We start from the raw sequence: 18838 nt of genomic DNA on the forward strand, positions 1-18838 counted from the left end.
GTGCGTAAATGAAGCTATCGTCATCTGTCTCCGTGTCTCAGTTCTGGATTCCTACACCAGCTTCTTTCTCAGGCAGGCCCTCTCCGGCCTGAGAGTGCTGGCGAAGATGGCTCCCACAAGCTTCAGGATTACATTTTACCAGCCTAACCACCCCGTGGAAACAGTATGCTTCTTTCCAAATCATTCTAGATTTGACACTCTAGAAGAGACTAGAAATGACTGACTCTGGATGGACTGATCTGGACACGGACCTGTTTGGGTAATGTGTCCTCCCCTTGTGGTTGGGTCGGGGCTGGCCTTTTGCCTCTTGCCCCGTGCCACATGGACTGACAGTGGAAAAGAAGTGGTCGACTAAGGGAAAATTGGACTACTGCTACCAGAAGAAGGAAGAATGGATGCTGGCAAAACCCCAGGTCACCACCCAGGAAGTGGGGCCAGCACAGAGGGGAGGCCTGGTACAGCCTAGGCCGACCGAATACAGGCCTTTTTCTAGTCTGAAGAAGAAGACCGGTTCTGCTTGGTGTCCCGGGGGGGGGGGGGGCGGGGGGCGCGGGGTACATGATCCCTCTGCCACCTTACCTCGAGTCCCTGCTCAGTTTTCTTGGTCTCTTACCATTCTGGCCTTACCCCTACTTTGGGAATGAACTCCTCACCTTACTCCCTGGCTGTGACCCTGTGGTCACTTGGGCCTCTATACATTTCCTTTTCTGGGTCAGATTTCAGGGTGCCTTCTCCTAGGATTGCTAGGTACTTTGAACTAACCTGAGCCCGTCCCCAGGCAGACTGATCTTGGAGATCAGGCTGCCATGGACGTTTACCAACTCGTGGGAGAAGGTGCAGAGGCAGGTACTTCTGTCATCTCAGGGTCCCCTAGGAGCCAAGAGCATTTGAACTTGAACTTGCTGTGGGTCAGGAAGAGGAAGGTCAGGAGTTGAGCTATCAGGCCACTCAGCCCTCATTGTTTTCCCCAGAACTCTCATTGGCCATCTCTAGATCTCAAGCGGTGATTATTCTTTCAGATTTTGTTCTGCTTTCATAGTTCAGGAAACCCGTTTTACATCCCTGTCTCTGGGCTGCTTATGCCAAATGAACTTGCGTGTGGCCAGCTTTCTCACGTACTCCCATCCCTGCCCCTGGCTGTGTTCCTTATTTGGTCAGTTGCCCCTAGTGAGGATCTTGTTGAATCGGTTAGTCTTCAGCTCTGCCTCACAAAACCTCTCTAGAGTCCCCGGACACATGAGCACCCAAGAAGAAAGTGGGGCCTTACACAGCCCATCACGTCTGCAGGCAGCACCTCTGATCGTGTCTCCCCGTGTCCCCGTGCCCTTCCTCTGCACCACCTCTGCCTTCTCACCTCTCGTCTGCATGAGCCATATAGATCCGGGGCAGCCCCGTTTGCTTGGAAGCCATTGGACACAGACACGTGAATGAGTGGCAGGTTGTGCTTTCCCACTCCACAGGAGCTGCATCTGGTCAGGGCCCTCGGCCCAGGGCCGGCAGGGGCTGCATTCTCATCCTCAGGATTCCAGCGTCTTATCTATCTTCCCTTCGCTCCATTGTCCATCTGCGCTCACCTCCAGCTCCCTTTTCTCCGCAGGCCGGGTGCGCTTTCTGGATAAACTACACAGTGGGGGAAAACCCCTCTCGGCTGCATTAGTTGTGTCGTTTTACCCTTATGCTTTTGTTGAATGGTCACGAGAGTCCGGATTGGGTTAGGAAAGGTGAGGAATGGGGAGACGGGCCACTCTTTTATCCCTAGAGTCCTGGAGAGGCTGTCTGCCCCACAGGTCCCCACAGGGTCCATGTGTATGTCCACGAGGTTACTTTGCAGGTCTCGGGCCTCACCTGAACCCCTTTCTTTGTTGACAGGTAGCACATGCCTAGCCCTTTCCCTCCCACTCATCACCTTGTGTCCACTCCAGGGCCAGACTCGCTGCAGGGCTGGTCTCGGTGGCTTCTGCTAAAACTGAAAATGCACATTCCATGCCACCCAGTGGTTCTCTGCTTCAAGGAATTTTCCCACATGTGTACGAGGAGGCACAGGGATGTCCAAAGCAGCATTGTTATGTTGGTGAAAAATAGATTGTCCAAATGTTTATAACTAGTGGAATGGAAAACATGAAACCGCTTTTAAACAGGATGGCAATTTACTCAGCAGACAAAGAAATGAATGAGAGCCCTAAGCTTCAGTGATGAATGTCAGAGGCGTGGGTATCAAAGACATGATTTGGAAGGAAAATAGCAAGTCACAGGATGACCATGTGATATTTGTGGACATAAAAAAAAAAAACCACACACACACAGAAGAGAATACTAAACTGTGTTTGTGGGCTCAGGTACATTTCATGGACATGTCCGTGGACCAGAAAGATACACTTAAATTCCAAAATAATATTGCTTCTGGCGAAGAAGAGAGGAAATTCAGTGAGAGAGAAACATAATGGGAACATCAACTTAAAAAATCTGAAGAAATGTGGGGTGCCTGGGTGTTGCAGTCAGTTGAACGTCCAACTTTGGCTCAGGTTATAATCTCATGGGTCATAATCTCATGGTGAGCCCTGCGTCTGGCTCTGTGCTGAGAGATCAGAGTCTGGAGCCTGCTCTCCCTCTGCCCCTTCCCCATGCACGTACACTCTCATTCTCTCTCTCTCTCTCTCTCTCTCTCTCTCTGTCTCTCTCTGTCTCTCTCTCCAAAATAAATAAACATTAAAAAAAAATCTGAAGAAATATTGGTGCACCTGGCTGGCTCAGTCAGAACATGGGACTGTTGATCTTGGGGTTGTAAGTTCGAGCACCACATTGGGCATAGAGATTGCTTGAAAACAAAATGTTTTAAAACATGAAGAAATATGATTGTTAACAAGCATTTACTCTGCATGATGGGTATATGCATATTTGTTATGTTTTTAAGTCTTCACACTTAAACTTTTGATTTGAATTTTAAAAATAATTGAAGAAGGACTGATCGCCACTGTGAGCAATTGAGGAATGATATATCTTTTGGTTGCGAGCGACTGACAACCCAGTTCAAACTGGCTTAAGCTCTTAAAGAGGGAGAATTTTTGGTTTTCAGATCTGAATAACCCCAGAGTATGTCTTGCTTTGGGATTTCAAATGCGTGGACTGCTTTCTTTCTAGTTGACCTCAGCATCTCTCCTCAAAGTGGTCCCAAGGTGAGTTCAGTAGAAGAAGGGGTTCTTTCTCCTAAATGGTTAAAAGAGAAGGACCCGGCTAACTTTCCTTGGCCTGGGTTGAGTCACATGCTCGGGTGTGAACCATCACTGTGGTCAGATGGGCTCTGCTGATGGCTCGCTCTGGCCCTGGGTCACACCTCTACCCCAGAGTATGAAGGAGGGGGCGAAGCCAGCTGCACCAGACATCACAGTTGGGGGTGGTGTGGGAGCGGTGCTGTCGCCACTGAAGGGGGATGCCAAGAAGGCCAGAGCAACAAATGTCCACCTTGAATTGCCAGCTCACTTTTGAAAAGGGATTGCAGAGCGTGTTGTGATAAAGCTGGAATCTTCGAGTCCAACAAACAGTTTGCCCTTCGCCACTTGCCTCTTATCACTCTGCACCCTTTCCCGGGTAATGGGGCTTCCTCATGGGAGTGATACTGGAAATGCCTGAGTAGGGCTCTCAGTAGACGTCCCGTAAGCCATCAGCTCCCCACCCAAGTCGGGGTGGGGGCGTAGACTCTGCCAAGTGAGCTGGGAGCATCGCAGGTGTTTTGCAAATAGGATGGAGTAGATGGATTGAAAGCACGTTTAATATCATTTTGTCTTTGCCAAATAATACTTAATGTAACGTAAACTACAGACAGTGTGCAGTTTATTGTTGTTACTGTCAAAAAGTCATGCCTTCAGTGATTGTGAGGTGCTCACTAGGGGTGTGGTTTCTCAAGCCCAGCTCGAAGAGAAAGCTGTCCCCTACGTTTACATAAACCAAGTGACCTGACTTCATGCCAAAGTCCCTTTCCTGTGGAAGTTTGCCCTCACCACCCTCAACTTGCAAAGCAGAGAGGGCTGAGGAGACTCTGCTAATGGTATCTTCGAGCCTTTGTTTTTCCTCCTTAACACCACGCTCCAGGAACCGTGGATCTCCCAGGAGGTGCGACGGGAGTAGCCCTGAACTTAGACTGTATGAACTACCTGTTACCGAGGACCCCGGCGGCCACCAAACTGGGGCTGTTACTGGGGCTTTGTGAAGCACCTCCCCCCCCGCGCCAAAAATAAAGCACACTCAGTATGTTCATAACTTTTGTCCCGACAAGCTGTCTTTGATCTCTGCTGATGAAAATCAAACGTGCAGGTTTTTTCAGGATGCCGTAGGCCAAATATAATTAGTATGGAGATTTCTGGTTTGTCCAACTTTCAAGAGAAGGAACCCTACCTGTATTTTGGATCAGCATACCACCACCTAAGTGCAGATGAAGTGATCCTCATCCACGGAACAAGAAGAAAAACGCCAGTTCAAAGGACCTTTGGAACAAGACTCTTGACTAGCATAAAGTGGTGAGCGCACAGTTCTGTGCAGGGCAGCTGTATCCGACCCATCTAGGCCGGTCTGTTACTCTTTTAGCTCATGACGGGGTGGTTCTGGTTTTTGCATCTCCCATTTAAAACATCAAAAAGCTTTGCATTTGGCCAGGCAGACTTTAAACTCACATCTCCAAAAGTTTAAGTGCCATGAAACTTTATGAAGTTGTGAATCATTCAGTGCCGATACACCAGGAAGCACACTGTTTTTCTGGACGTGCAGTGGCATCCAGCAGAACCCGCGGAGGCCCCCTTGGCACACTAGATCAGCAGTTCTCAAACTTGTTCATCGCAGGAGCCCTTTATACTCTTTAAAATTACTCGGGACCCCAAAGAGCTTTTTAAAGTGTTATGTTCCAGCCATTGACATGTACCACATTAGAAGTTAAAACAGAGGACATTTTACTTTTTTAATGTTTGTTTATTTTTGAGAGAGAGTGTGAGCAGGGGAGGGGCAGAGAGAGAGGGAGACACAGAATTTGAAGCAGTCTTCAGGCTCTCAGCTGTCAGCACAGAGCCCGATATGGAGCTCAAACTCACAAACCGCGAGATCATGACCTGAGCTGGTCAGACGCTTCAGTGACTGAGCCACCTAGGTGCCCCAAAACACAACATTTTAAATATGTATTAATTTATTTAAAAATAATCAGAAAACCATTACATGTTAATATAAAGACATACTTTCATGAAAATAACTATATTTTCAAAAGAAAAAATCCTAGGGAGAAGAGTGGCACTGTTTTACATTTTTGCAGACCTCTTTAGACCTCAAGCTTCACAGAAGGCAGCTCTATTGGCAAAGCTGTTATCCTATCACATGTCAGGTAGCTGCTGAAAAACTCCACTGTGCATTCATTCGTGGAAGGATGGGAGCGAAAAAGGCAATTAGCATCTTAATATAATTATGAAAGTAGTTTGGACTCCTCAGATCCCAGAGAAGTTATGGGATCCTAGGGGTCTATAGACCACACTTTGAAAACTGCCCTATAGGAGTCACATAGTTGAATGCTGTCTAGAACACCAAGGGAAGAAGGAAGAAGGGGAGAGAGGAACCAACTAAGGAACGCTTAACATGTTAAAGCATCTAAAATAACCACTAAAATACTAAACACAGAGTATATGATTTCCAATTCAGTGATATGAGAAACAAATATGAGAATGATATGAGAAATGAAAAGAAATAAAAAAAACTTAATCCCAAAGGAAGGCAAGAAGAGAGAAAAAAGAAATATAAGAAGGTGAAGAAAATAGCACAAAATAAGATGGTAGGCGTTTCATTTTTTTTTTTTCTTAAATATGTTCACTGTGATAATTCATCTGACTGTTACAATTACTATTAGGCCATTCGCAGTATGAGTGTATATTTCAGTATGTGGGTACACTTCCATGGAAGTGTTTAAAAATAAGATGGGGCAGGGGCACCTGGGATGGTCAGTCAGTTAAGCATCCGACTTTGGCTCAGGCCATGATCTCATAGCTGGTGGGTTTGAGCCCCGCATCGGGCTCTGTGCTGATAGCTCAGAGCCTGGATCTTACTTCCGATTCTGTGTCTCCTTCTCTCTCTGCGCCTTCCCTGCTTGCACTCTTATCTCTCTCTCAAAAATAAATAAACATTAAAATTTTTTTTAATTAAAAAAAAAATAAGATGGGGCAGAAATAAATCCAAGCATATTGGAAATTATTTTTATATAAGTATAAATGAATAAAACAATACAGGTAAAAGACCAATACGGTTGAATTGTCAGACCACATTACATACTAAACATCCAGCCACTGTATATATTGCTTGTAAAAGATGCACCTGACCTAAGGATATAGAAAGTTGGAAAGTAAAAGGATGGACAGTGATGTACTGGGAAAATACTAACCACGAAAACAACTTGGTGTGGCTATATTTATATCAGACCAAATAAATTTTAAGGCAAAAGGAATGACCAACATTTCATTTTAGCAGGAAGACAAAACTACGAGGAGAAGAAGACAAGTTCACCATCACGGAGGAGCAGGTAACACACCTCTCCATGTAACTGGTAGATCAAATAGAGCAAAAGTAAATAATGGTTATAAGGATTCGAACATCACAGATGAACAAATTTGATCTAAGGTGTACAGAGACGACATGCACCTGACGATTGCAGAATCTATGTTCTTGTCACACCTGGAACGTTAGATTGACAATATTCCAGGCCCAAAAGCAGTTCTCAACAAATTTCAAAGAGTTGGAACCATTCAAACCGTATTCTCTGGCCACAGTGCTATTTGGGTAGGAACAAATAACGAAAGGATCAAGAAGAATTTGTATGCTTGAAAATAAAGAAAATGTCTAAACTTGAGTCAAAGGAAAAAAATCCTGTGGAAATTAGGGCCTATAAGAACTTAAAATAGTGAAAATTATGCAAATGCAGGCTTGTAGCATCCCACTGACACTGTACTTCATAGTCTTACATGCTTGTGATAGCAAAGAACAGAGGTTAAAGATGAACGAATGTCAACTTGAAATATGTTAGAAAGCGAGCAACTGAAAAGACTCCGTAAAGTAGGAGGAAGGGAACAACCCAACACTGATGAAATAGAAAGCATAGACAAATACCAGAGAAGGCCTTGGGCTTTTGAAAAGATGAGTTTCTTTTTTTTTTTTAATTTTTTTTTCAACGTTTATTTATTTTTGGGACAGAGAGAGACAGAGCATGAACAGGGGAGGGGCAGAGAGAGAGGGAGACACAGAATCGGAAACAGGCTCCAGGTTCTGAGCCATCAGCCCAGAGCCCGACGCGGGGCTCGAACTCACGGACCGCGAGATCGTGACCTGGCTGAAGTCGGACGCTTAACCGACTGCGCCACCCAGGCGCCCCTGAAAAGATGAGTTTCAACAGACTTCTGGCAAGATAGATGACGCAAAAAAGAAGACACACATACACAGTGTTGGAGACTGAAAATAGGACAGAACTACTGAAGGGTATCCTGACCCGAGTTTCTTCACACCAGAGCTGACTCTTCCCTCAAGGACTGTTTCTTTTCTTGCCCATTTCATAGACTTGAGCCAGCAACTGCTTTGGCTGGGGGGCTAGACCTCCGGGCTCCCGTGGCAGGATCCTGTCTGACTCTCCAGACTCCTGCCTGTGCTAGACGTTCAGACCTGGAGCGTGGAGCCCCCCCCCCCCCCCCGCCCCGCCCCGCCGAGTCAGGGCCAAGGATCGAGCAAAAAGCTTTGCACCGGCTGAAGGAATGCTACCATCATTTAGCTACTGAATGGGGAGAGAATTCCAAGGATAAAAGGGCTATGGCTGACCAGGAGGCAGTGCCAGCCACAAATAAGGAAATGTCATAACTGCCAGGAAACAAAACAAAAGCACCGACCCAGTGGATGAGTTGGATTTGAGAGGTCTACTGCTCTTCTGTGCCTTTTAAGCTAGGCACAGGTGAACTCACCCCAGTTCTGTTTCACTGTTCCCCATTTGGAGCCCTCCCCGCAAAATGTTTCCCCGAGCTGGCAGAGTTAGTCTCCTGTGAAGCGGACATTGGCCATATCCAAACTCTCATCTCGTCTCTCTGCGGCGGCTTCTCCAGCTTTTCTCCTGCAGCGCCCTGCCAACGAGGCAGCCCAGCTCTGCAGACTCTGTAGCCTCCTATCCAAGGCTTTGCGCATAATTGAGGAGGAGAAATAGAAAACCAAGGGGTCGATGCAAGCATTGAGAGCACTGAGCAACACAGCGTACACCCGCCATTTTTCACTTTTTCCCTCTAAGAACCCCACCACATGAGACACATTGTAGGGCCCAAAGCAGACCAGGAAGTTGAAGAGGCTCATGGTGGCCAGCGCCACCGCTCTCCAGCGCTTCCGCGTCCCCACTTGGGGTCTGGAGAGCATGATACGCACAAAGCGCCAGTAGCAGAAGATGGTGACCAGCATGGGGATGAGGAAGAGGGTGAGACACAGCTCTAGCCGCACAGGAAGCAATATGGCCAGTTGCTCTTGGGTGAAGTTGTCATAGCAGAGAGGGAGGCCGTTGGCCTCACCCCCGACCTTGTTGGCTGGTAAGTAATGGACGATGACCACAATGCTGCAGCGTCCGAAGGACAAGAGGCAGGAGATCAGAGAGGCGATCACTCCGTACACGGGTTGACGGGACTGCTTGTACTGCACGGGGAAAGCCACGCTGCGGTAGCGCTCGATGCTGATGCCCGCCAGGAGCCACGTGCTGTAGTAGATGCTGCTGTAGAAGCCGTAAGCAGTGAGGGCGCAGAGGACATCCCCCAAGGGCCAGAAATCGTAGGCGGCCTCAACCATCTTGAAGGGCAGCAGCAGCAGCAGCAGGAGGTCCGCCAGCGTCAGGCTGAGCAGGAGGATGTGGACGGGCGCAGGGTGAGGCTGGCGGACCCGCCCCACGAAGGCCCGCAGGGCCAGGAGGTTGGCAGGGAGACCAATGAGAAAATACATTATGTAGACAAAGAGAAGTCCCAGGCTGTGGGGACTCGGGGCCATCCTTCCTGAAGAGACAGAAAATGAGGTCAGAATCCTCTCTGACCATGGGCTTCCCAGCCCCAAACCAAGGTGACTCCATTGTCAGCCTCAGTGCGTCTCCTCTCCCTGCCTTGCCGAGTGGTTGTGGCTGACCCTTCAAAACTGAACACTGCTCTGCTTCCTGTGCTTCAGGGAGAAAGAAGGCCTCCTTGCTCCCTTGCACAATTACTTCTGGAAGGAAGAAGAGGAAAAGAAAGGAGAGGAGAGGTGGGGAGGGGAGGGAGGGAGGACAGGATGGAAGAAAGGAAGGATGATTAGCCTCCTAAACGCTGTGATGTCTTAGAAGTTCCCACAGGAAAAGTTCTGAGGTCTCCAAGTCCCCACTAGAAAGGCCCTTTTGTGAGGGCAGTGAGCTCCATCTGTCTTGTTCACCACTGTGTCCTAGGACCTGGGACTGTGCCTGGTGCATAGTAGGTGCTCAACACTATCTGTTGACAAATGAATGGCTGTATGAACAGAGGGCAAGGAAACAGCTGCTTCATTACCTAGAGGGACTAAGCCTGAGGCTGTCCCCGAGTTTCTCCAAATTTTGCTCAGCCTGGTTGTGGTGTCTTTCTTTATATTTGCCTCTTTTCTCTTTCTTTTCCCTCCACAAGTCTTTGGGCTTGAACAGAAGACTCTCAGCTTCACCCCTGCAAATGAGAATTTGGTCAGGCCTGAGGGATGGGCATGTTGAGCCCGAGGTGAGTCCCAGACACCCAGCTTCTTGATTCTACGCTGAGCCCTTCAAAGAAAACCTGTAGGTTTTGGGGTGGGGTGGGGGGAAGGGCTAGGGATGGGAGGGATCTGAGCTGGGCCAGGTCGGCAGGATCCCAGCCCCGGCCATGCCTCCTGTCAGTCACGTGACTGGGAAAATCACTTAGGTCCTCGTATCACAGATAACCATGATTTCTCTGGAAGTACCACCATTCCCAGCCTGCTACCTGCAAATGCACCCTTTCTCGCTGCCTGAAGAAAGCACATGTATGTGAGTTTTATGTTGATCGAGTATAACGTTTAATCTCTTATTTATCACTAGAAGGGAGACATTTAACATACAACTTGAGTCCTCAACCTGTTACTGCTAGCATGTTACTGGTGTCCCATCTAGGTATCACGTTCCCGGAGCAGAGCACCTGAGGTAGAGGGCCAGGTGAACAGGGTCATTCCCATCTAGTTGGGGCTGAGCTCACTTTGCGTTTTCCCACCCCTCTCACCTGCACCCGGCCGCCACCAGCACCACCAGCTCGCCATTTGGCTTGTCCTGGCCCCTTTCCCATCTCCCTGACCTCTCGTCCCAGCTCCTCGGAGAGTAAACTCCATACTCTGCCCCCCCTTCATAAGTTTATCTACACTCACTCCTTCCTTCTGTCCCATCCCTTTGCGGGCTTGTGATCCCAATGACCTCTTCCCTGAGCACAAGCAAAGCTGGGTGTCTTGCCTTTTCCTGGAGACAGTCGGATGGCTTTTCGAATTCGTTGGGTCTCAGGAGCAGGAAGAACTTTGTCTAACTGGACCACCTTTTTCTCTTCCACAAACACGAGACTTTTATACCTGGATGAGTCACGTGGTCAAAGAGAGGAAGGTCAGTAGCTGAGCTCTTCCCAAGGCAGTTTGGCCCTCTGGACCCCCCACCAAATTCTGTCCCCACCAAACTTATTTCTCCCAGAATCCGGATCACAACTCTTCTTTTGGGCTTCCTCCTCTTTCCCCGTTTCAAGTAATCAATTCTGTTTTCCTTTGCATGGGAAATTATTCCAGTTTTGGACATGCGGCCTCTTCCTGCTCCTTCCACTCTTTCTGCACCCTTTCCTTCCCCATCTTTTCTCTCAAGGCCCCTGACATAATCAGTTTCCTGTTCTCTTTCTAGGAGGCTCTTCTGAAACTCATTAGTGTCCTAAGCATTGTCTGACTTCCTCTGGCCCATCAGGTCTCTTCCTTTTTTTATTTTTTTAATTTTTTAAAATATTTATTTATTTTTGAGAGAGAGAGAGAGAGAGAGGCAGACTGCAAGTAGGGGAGGGGCAGAGAGAGAGAGAGAGGGAGACACAGAATCCAAAGCAGGCTCTAGGCTCCGAGCTGTCAGCACAGAGCCCGACGCAGGGCTAGAACTCACAGACTGTGAGATTGTGACCTGAGCCGAAGTTGGATGCTTAAACGACTGAGCCACCCAGGCGCCCCCCAGAAAGCGTCTCTTATTGCCTATCACTCCCCACGTTGGTCCCCAAGTGATCTCTCTATGTTCCTGTAGGCTGGCCTTCCCTAACCTACCCCGTACCTGTCCTAAAATGGGCATTCAGGAATTGGTTTTGATGCTTGATACACACGGGCAAAGGGAACATAATTATCTTTCACTCTCTCCCAAATTAATTTGTACATGTTGCTGTCTGCATTTGATTGAGCGACAGAAACTTACTGGAAAGGTGAAGAGTGCCGCCACATAAGGCTGCTCTCATCCTAAAATGCCAGGGGAGGGTCCTCCTTTCTCCACCCCTGCCCCCAAGGAGCTGATTCCCCAGTCAGAACAGAGCTGAAGAATCGATTAGCAGGTGCTAGGACCACGGGAGACCACGGGAGTCTGTTAGCCCACCCTTGGGATGTTGGCCTTCCCGTGGGATGTTGGGGTGGCGTCTAGGTAAGATTGGCTCTTTCGCAAGGGACTGTTTTGGAGTTTGTCCACAGAAGAAACCCAATGTACAATTCCTTGCATGTCACAGGCACTTGCATAACTGTGGAGTGAAAGGACAAGAGCTGGGGGTGCCCATAAGAGCTTGCCAGCTGACGACACAAGCGACAAGGAGGTCAGAACCTGCGCTTTTTGTCCCTTTCATCTCCGTTCTGTCACCCAAGCCAGCGGTGTTGGGACATCCTTGGTGCTCAGGTCCCAGGGTCACCGGGGTAGAAAGGGGAGTGCAGGCCAAACTGTTTGAGAGAACCAGCAGGCTCCGTGGGCCTCGCACACAGCCGCGTCACGGGGGCGGGCCACGCAGCATCCCTGCTTTCCTTCAGTGAAGTGTTGCCCAGGCTGCTCACGGCTGATTGGCGCGTGCGCGTGGGCTGCCTCCACGTGCCTCACCTTTCACATCACCGCAGCTCCCAGTCGTCAGACACCCTGAGCCCTTGCTCCGTGCAGACCCTGCTCTAGGCGCCGCGGACATGGGCGAATGGGACAGACAGTAATCAGGGAAACCATCCCGGGAATTTCAAGTGAAGGAAGGAAGCAGAAAGGGAATCAAGAGGGAGGCTGGTGTGGGGCTTTTGGGGGACTAAGGCTTTTGGCCTGGGCTAAGCAGGGATGTTCGCACGGAGGAGAGGAGCCAGCCACGGGTAGAGCGTTGCAGGTAGAGGGGACAGCAAGCACCAGAGCCCTGCAGCGGGAACAGACTTGCTGCGTCAGAGGAACCGAAAGGAGGCCAGGGTGGCTGGGTGCAGAAGCCAGGTCAGGCCGCTCAGCCTGTGGGCGGCGGTGAGAGGGCCCAGGAGGGAGTTAGAGAGTGCTGACTGTCATCTGGAGTTGTTTGACCTCAGAGGACAGACAGCTGTCACATCTGCATCCGTTGATCTTATCTCCCTCTCTCGCTCTTTGGTATGTCCCGATAAGCTGCCCTAGCCAGGCAGAAGCTGACAGCCCCCTTCTTGTTCCTCCTAACACACGTCACTGTGTCTTCATCACTGTCCTCTTCAGCATCAGCACCAACAGATTGGGGAAAGGCCAGAGGGGGGTGCTGAACATGAAGTCTCTGGGAAACATTTTAAGAGGCTAAGGAACAATGGTGTCCAGTCACACGCTCAGTGGCATGGGCCACCAGGGGAAGGGAAGGGAAGGGAGGGACATGGGCCCATCCAGGGAGCAGGGTTCAAGGTAGTCATTGCCGTACTTGCTCTTGAGCCAGCCCCCTGGACAGCTCAGCCCACTGCGGTTCAGCTGCACCCCTTGGAGCCACGCAGTCGAAGATGGAGAAACCTCACCTGTTAGGAAATTAAGGTTTTCTGGCCGCCACCCCCTCCGCCGGCTGCTGCCTCTGCGTGCCCTGGCTTCCCACGTCTCGGGAGTGGGGCCCCAGGGTACACAGGTTTGCCACCCCCTCCTTCCAGTTACTCAGACCAAAACCCCGAGACAGAGCTCTGATTCTTCTCTTCCTCTGCCATTTATTCCATGAGCAGACGTCTTCGGCTGTCTCTTCACAATATATCCCCAGTCTCACCACTGACCACACCCTCCGCTGCCACCCTGGTTCAGGCTGTCATCCCCATCGCTCGCCTGTGTCCCTGAACGATCTCCTCCTGTCTGATCCCCCTGCTACTCCTGTTGCCCCTTCAGTCTGTTCTCCACATGGCGGCCAGAATGGTCCCGTTAGAACCTAAGTAGTCACATCCCTCCTCTCCTCAAAACCCCGCGACCTCCCCGTCTCTTGTCGATGCCACAGTCCTTACCGTGGCCTGCAGGCTCTACTGTGTTGGCTTCCTCTCCCTGTCACTCTCTGACCTCATGTCCTGCTCCTCTCTCTCCCCTCGTTACTTGGGACACTTCTCTGGAGGGTGCGATTTGCTGATGCCTTTCAGAATGAAAAACCCCATACCATCTGGTCCAACACGCTGACATCTATGAGTTTATTATATGGATGTACTTTCCCGTGTGCATGAAGTATATCCTCACAGTGTTCTTTGTCTGTTTGTTCTGTGATAATAAAAGACTGGGAACAACTTGTATCTGTCAGTAGGGATCTGATCGAGTAAAAGCCATGGAGCACCCAGTCGGTAGATCCGCCATGCACCTGCTACAGGTAACCAGGCAGATCTGCATATGCCAGCGTAGATCAAACCGCGAGATGTGTTGTTAAAAGGAAAAAGCGTGTCATAGGAATGGCGCGTTGCGTGAGAGAAGGGGACACACGCCCACACATTGACTCAGCGAGGGTTTCCCGAGCAGCCCCCATGCTACCACCCTCGCCAGTGCTGGGGAATCAGCAGCGAACAGGCCTTGCTTCGCGGAGCTGACATTCCGTTGGTGCAAGGCAGTCTGCAGATGGATCGTAGCATAAGCCGGGGGTTGGACTGGGGCCAAGAAGGAAGACAGAGATGGGGGCAGAGGGCGAGTCTGCGAAGGCCTCTCAGAGGAGGTCATGTTTGAGCAGAGACCCGCAAGGAAGAAGAGAATGAGGTGTGAGACTGTCGTGGTGTTCCGGACGCAGGGACGGCAAGCCCCGAGGGAAGCCGGTGTGTTGGGAGAAGCCAGGCAGGCCGGAGCGGCAGCAAGGGGACCGGGAGAGGGCAGAGTTGTGCTAATGAAGTCAGGTGCTCAACAGGCCCGGGACCACGTGGGGCCTCGTGGCTGTGGAGTGACACCTGGAATATGGTGGGCAAAGGTGTGAGGTAAGCTGTTTCACGTTTCCAAAGGATCCTTCTGGATGCCGGGTGAGTGTAGATTGGGGACGGGACACGCATGAGCCGTGGTTTGTCTCTGGAAAGGAGAACTGGGTGTTGGGATGGGAGGGAGACTTTTCTGTGTAGATCCTTTTGTGCTGTTAGATCATGAGATCGAGCCCCATATTGGGCTCTGCACAGACAGCGTGGAGCCTGCTTGGGATTCTCACTCTCCCCCTCTCTCTGCCCCTTCCCCGCTCGCGTGCACACGTGTGTGTATGTGTGTGTGTGTGTGCATGCATGCACACACTGTCTGTCTCTCTCAAAATAAAAACATTTAAAAAAACCAAGAAGCTTTTTTCTGGGTGTGTGTGATCTTAAAAAAAAAAAAAATTAAAAGCAAGAGAAAACATCCACAGCTAACATTTACTGAGCATTCTTCACGAGCTGTGCTGTGTGTCACACAAACACCTGTGGTTAAGCAGAGACGGTCCTGTACGTGATAGAGTACATCCCACACCACCCAGCCAGAGCCTTCTCTTCTGTTGGGCTGTCCCAGGTGGGAGAGTGGATAGGACCAAGGTAGACATAAAAAAGGACGAGGACAGAGCTACGGGCCTCCTGGCCATTGGATCCCCACCCATCCCCACCCATCCTTGGCATTATCCAGCTTCTGGATTTTTGCCAGTTGAATGGCTATCAAGCAGTGTCTGTTTGCTGTTTTAATGCATCCCCATTTTACTGATTACTAATGGGTTTCACATCACTCAATAGGATGCAGGCTCTCTTAGCCCATAATCACCGTTCTGGACAGCGTCTCAGTGATGGCTCTTAATTGCAGCAACAGAAGCCAACTCTGCTAATTTAGAGATGATATGATAACATGTTGGGTAGCTCAGAGATCTGCCAGGAAGGCTGGAGAACGAAGCTTGGAGAATAAAGGGAGCTGTGCAGTCAGGACCACGTTAAAAGCTATGCCACCCAACCCAGTCCAGTGAGGGCACAGGAGACCCTCCCCTTCAAACCCACACACGCTGTGGCCCTAGAGTCACATTCTATTTGCCACCACCGCTGCCACCGCCAGGAGCAATTCCCTGCTGCCTTCCTTCTTTGTACCACTTTGTAGCCTCAGATTTGAGTTTGGGCAGCTGAACCTGATTAGCTAAACACAGGAGAGATGCCCGGAAAACAAGGTCCCAGCGTTATCAGCTTCTCTGGTGGGAGCCAGGCTCTGCTTCCCACCAAGACTGAAGATTCAGACATGGGCAGTTCCCTAAACACGGGAAGGGAGTCAGGTGCTGGGGAACGGAAGGATGCTCAGTGTTCTTACAGCAGGGCCCCTCAGCGGTCAGGACAGCCTAGACCACTTCCATTTTTTGAAGTTCCCAGTCTATGAAGAAAAAAAAAAAGGTGACGATATTCTCAAATGGGGTTGTAATGGTAGAACAGCCTCTTACCATGAAATAAGAAATGGGACTGTGCCATTCACAAAATAGTTGCAGGATTTTCTCTGCCTGCTTTTTGACAGTGTGCGGTGAAGTGTAGAACCAGAAATGAGCCATGGGTTTAAAAGCTAGGTCCTGTCAAGATATTTGTGTGACTGTATGTTTAACCTCACCTGGGGATCATGTCCTAAGAGTAAATGGGCCCGGGCCCAGATGCCCTGCAGGCAGGCACCGGGGTGAGCCTAGTATCAGCGGATGGGCCGGGCCTGCCTGGCTCAGAGCACAGGTGCTGCCCTCCCTACCTGTTGTGCTGATGCAGAATTCCGAGGAGGTGAATTCTGCACCCTGAGGCCTGAGGCCATCTCAAATGGGATATAGCCGCGTTCTGGAAAGAGCGGGACTTGACAGATGCCAGTAAACCCTAACTTCGTTTCTTCCCCCACAACCCTTCGTCCTGTGGTAGCACGACTTCTCGAGGGCCCTGGCTCCTGTGGGTACTCTTAGACGGTAAGAGTCCGGTCTGTGGAATGATCACGTAGCTCCAGCCCGGTGTAATGTCAAAGTTCCCAATTCTGTTCCGGGGAGCACTTCTCCCTCCCGGCTCTGCAATGTCGCCGACTGACAGCCTGCAGAGGAAGGGCCTGGCGCGGTGGGATTTCTCTTTCTTGGCTCTGTCTGGTCTCCTGTGCTCTCCTACTCGTTAGCTACAGCTTTCGGCCCCTCCCCGTGGGCAGAGAGGATGCAGGAGGGGCCGGGAATGTCTAGCTGGCCTGGTACGGTTATGACCTGGGCTGATGCCCTCTGGGCGGGACGTGTCTAGTGCTGACTCGGTCTCCAGTGGAGACCCTTTGCAGGTTCTTGGACCTCCCAGCTGGAACCTTTCTCTGCGTTTCCTTTGGATGTGAGTGCCTCCTCCACCCGGTCACTCAGTCCGGTCTCTGCTCCTGGGCCTCCTCTCTGTGGGACCTCACTGGGCCTCCGGGCTGACTCTTGGGTGGGGTGATTCATGAAATGACTAGACTGGCTCGCCAGCAGAGGGTCCCCCTTTGGTCCAAGGGGACCGTGGACCTTAATACCATTGTCGGTAGGACAGCAGCTCACCGCCAGTGTGGCCGCTTGTCCTGGTTTGATTTTTCCCAGCAAGCTTCTGGCACCAGCCTTCGCGTCCTCTAAATTTCAGGGACGTGTCAAGCCCTGCCGGTGGCTGTCTTCAAGCCCATCTGTTGTGCATTATGTGCGAGCAGGAAGCTCCCCGTCGTCTTCCCGCTGGAGTCAGAACACGGTACACTCGCAGCGTTCCAGAAAGTTTCCAGTGTCTCCTCTTCCACGTCCCAGTTCCTTGTATCTGGCCTAGACGTGGGCCTTGAACCAGGGCTGATAAAACCGGTTTCCAGAGTCCGTGTGGATGGTCTAACGCCTTCCATTGGATGGGGATGTGGTGGCACTTGGCGTCTGTTGATCTTTTTTCTAAGTTACCACGTTAATTTTCATTTTACAATGTATTTTAGTTGCATATGGTTGACACACAACGTTACATTACTTTCGGATGTACAACGTAGCGATTCCCCAAGTTTGTATATTATTCTGTGTTCACCACAAGTGTAGCTACGGTCTATCCCAATGCATGGCTATTATGACATCATTGACTCTGTTCCTTGTGCTGTGGCTTTTATCCCCACGACTTATTGGTTCCTTAGCTGGAATCCTGTCCCTCCCATTCCCCTTCACCCATTTTGCCCATCCCCCCACCCCTAAGCTAACTTTTTTTTAAAGTAATTCACTGAATATATTGAGTATATACCAGGACTAACCAGGGTAGGGGGTCAGATACTTTGAGTACAGGCCCCTCCATTCTGGATTTTATTTTTTTATTATGTTTTTAATTAATTAATTAATTTTAAATTTACATCCAAGTTAGCATATAGTGCAACAATGGTTTCAGGAGTAGATTCCTTAATGCCCCTCACCCATTTAGCCCATCCCCCCCCCCACAACCCCTCCAGTAACCCTCTGTTTGTTCTCTATATTTAAGAGTCTCCTATATTTTCTCCTGCTCCCTGTTTTTATCTTATTTTTCCTTCCCTTCCCCTATGTTCATCTGTTTTAGTTCTTAAGTTCCACTTAAGAGTGAAATCATATGATATTTATCTTTCTCTGGCTGACTGACTTTGCGTAGAATAATACACTCTAGCTCCATCCACATTGTTGCAAATGGCAAGATTTCATTCTTTTTGAGGACTATATATATGTGTGTGTGTGTGTGTATGTATGTATATATATATATGTGTATATCTATCAAATATATATATGTCAAATATATATATATCTTTCAAATAAATATATACATACACATACACACACAGACACGCATATATGTATATACACACAACGCACACACACACACACACACACACACACCACATCTTCTGTATCCATTCATCAGGTGATGGACATTTGGGCTTTTTCCATAATTTGGCTGTTGTTGATAACGCTGCTGTGAACATTTGGGCGCATGTGCCCCTTCGAATCAACATTTTCATATCCTATGGATAAATACCTAGTCATGCCATTGCTGGGTTGTAAGGTAACTCTAATATTTTGAGGAACCCCCACACTGCTTTCCAGAACAGCTGCGCCAGTTTGCATTCCCACCAGCAGTGCAAAAGTGTTCTCCTTTTGGGGCGCCTGGGTGGCGCAGTCGGTTAAGCGTCCGACTTCAGCCAGGTCACGATCTCGTGGTCCGTGAGTTCGAGCCCCGCGTCGAGCTCTGGGCTGATGGCTCAGAGCCTGGAGCCTGTTTCCGATTCTGTGTCTCCCTCTCTCTCTGCTCCTCCCCCGTTCATGCTCTGTCTCTCTCTGTCCCAAAAATAAATAAACGTTGAAAAAAAAATTAAAAAAAAAAAGTGTTCTCCTTTCTCCACATCCTCACCAACATCTGTTGTTTCGTGAGTTGTTAATTTTAGCCATTCTGACAAGTGAGAGGTGGTAACTCA

At 49.6% G+C, this 18838-nt stretch overlaps 1 protein-coding gene and 1 long non-coding RNA gene across 2 annotated transcripts; one reads left to right on the forward strand and one right to left on the reverse strand.

Annotated features, from left to right (window-relative positions):
- Nucleotides 1–6190: 6190 nt before the first annotated feature.
- On the forward strand, nucleotides 6191–13744 carry LOC121011571 (uncharacterized). Its single transcript, XR_005781647.1, has 4 exons — nucleotides 6191–6541; nucleotides 9654–9740; nucleotides 11754–11837; nucleotides 12930–13744. It is a non-coding gene; the product is annotated as an uncharacterized LOC121011571 (long non-coding RNA).
- LOC121011570 (free fatty acid receptor 2-like) lies at nucleotides 7996–9018 on the reverse strand. The gene has a single exon (XM_040446134.1). It carries the CDS (start codon nucleotides 9016–9018, stop codon nucleotides 8032–8034), a length of 987 nt encoding a protein of 328 aa, XP_040302068.1. The 3' UTR covers nucleotides 7996–8031.
- Nucleotides 13745–18838: the final 5094 nt, after the last annotated feature.

Source organism: Herpailurus yagouaroundi, unplaced genomic scaffold (assembly GCF_014898765.1).
Source record: "Herpailurus yagouaroundi ecotype Mexico unplaced genomic scaffold, PumYag 194, whole genome shotgun sequence".
Lineage (NCBI taxonomy): Eukaryota > Metazoa > Chordata > Mammalia > Carnivora > Felidae > Herpailurus > Herpailurus yagouaroundi.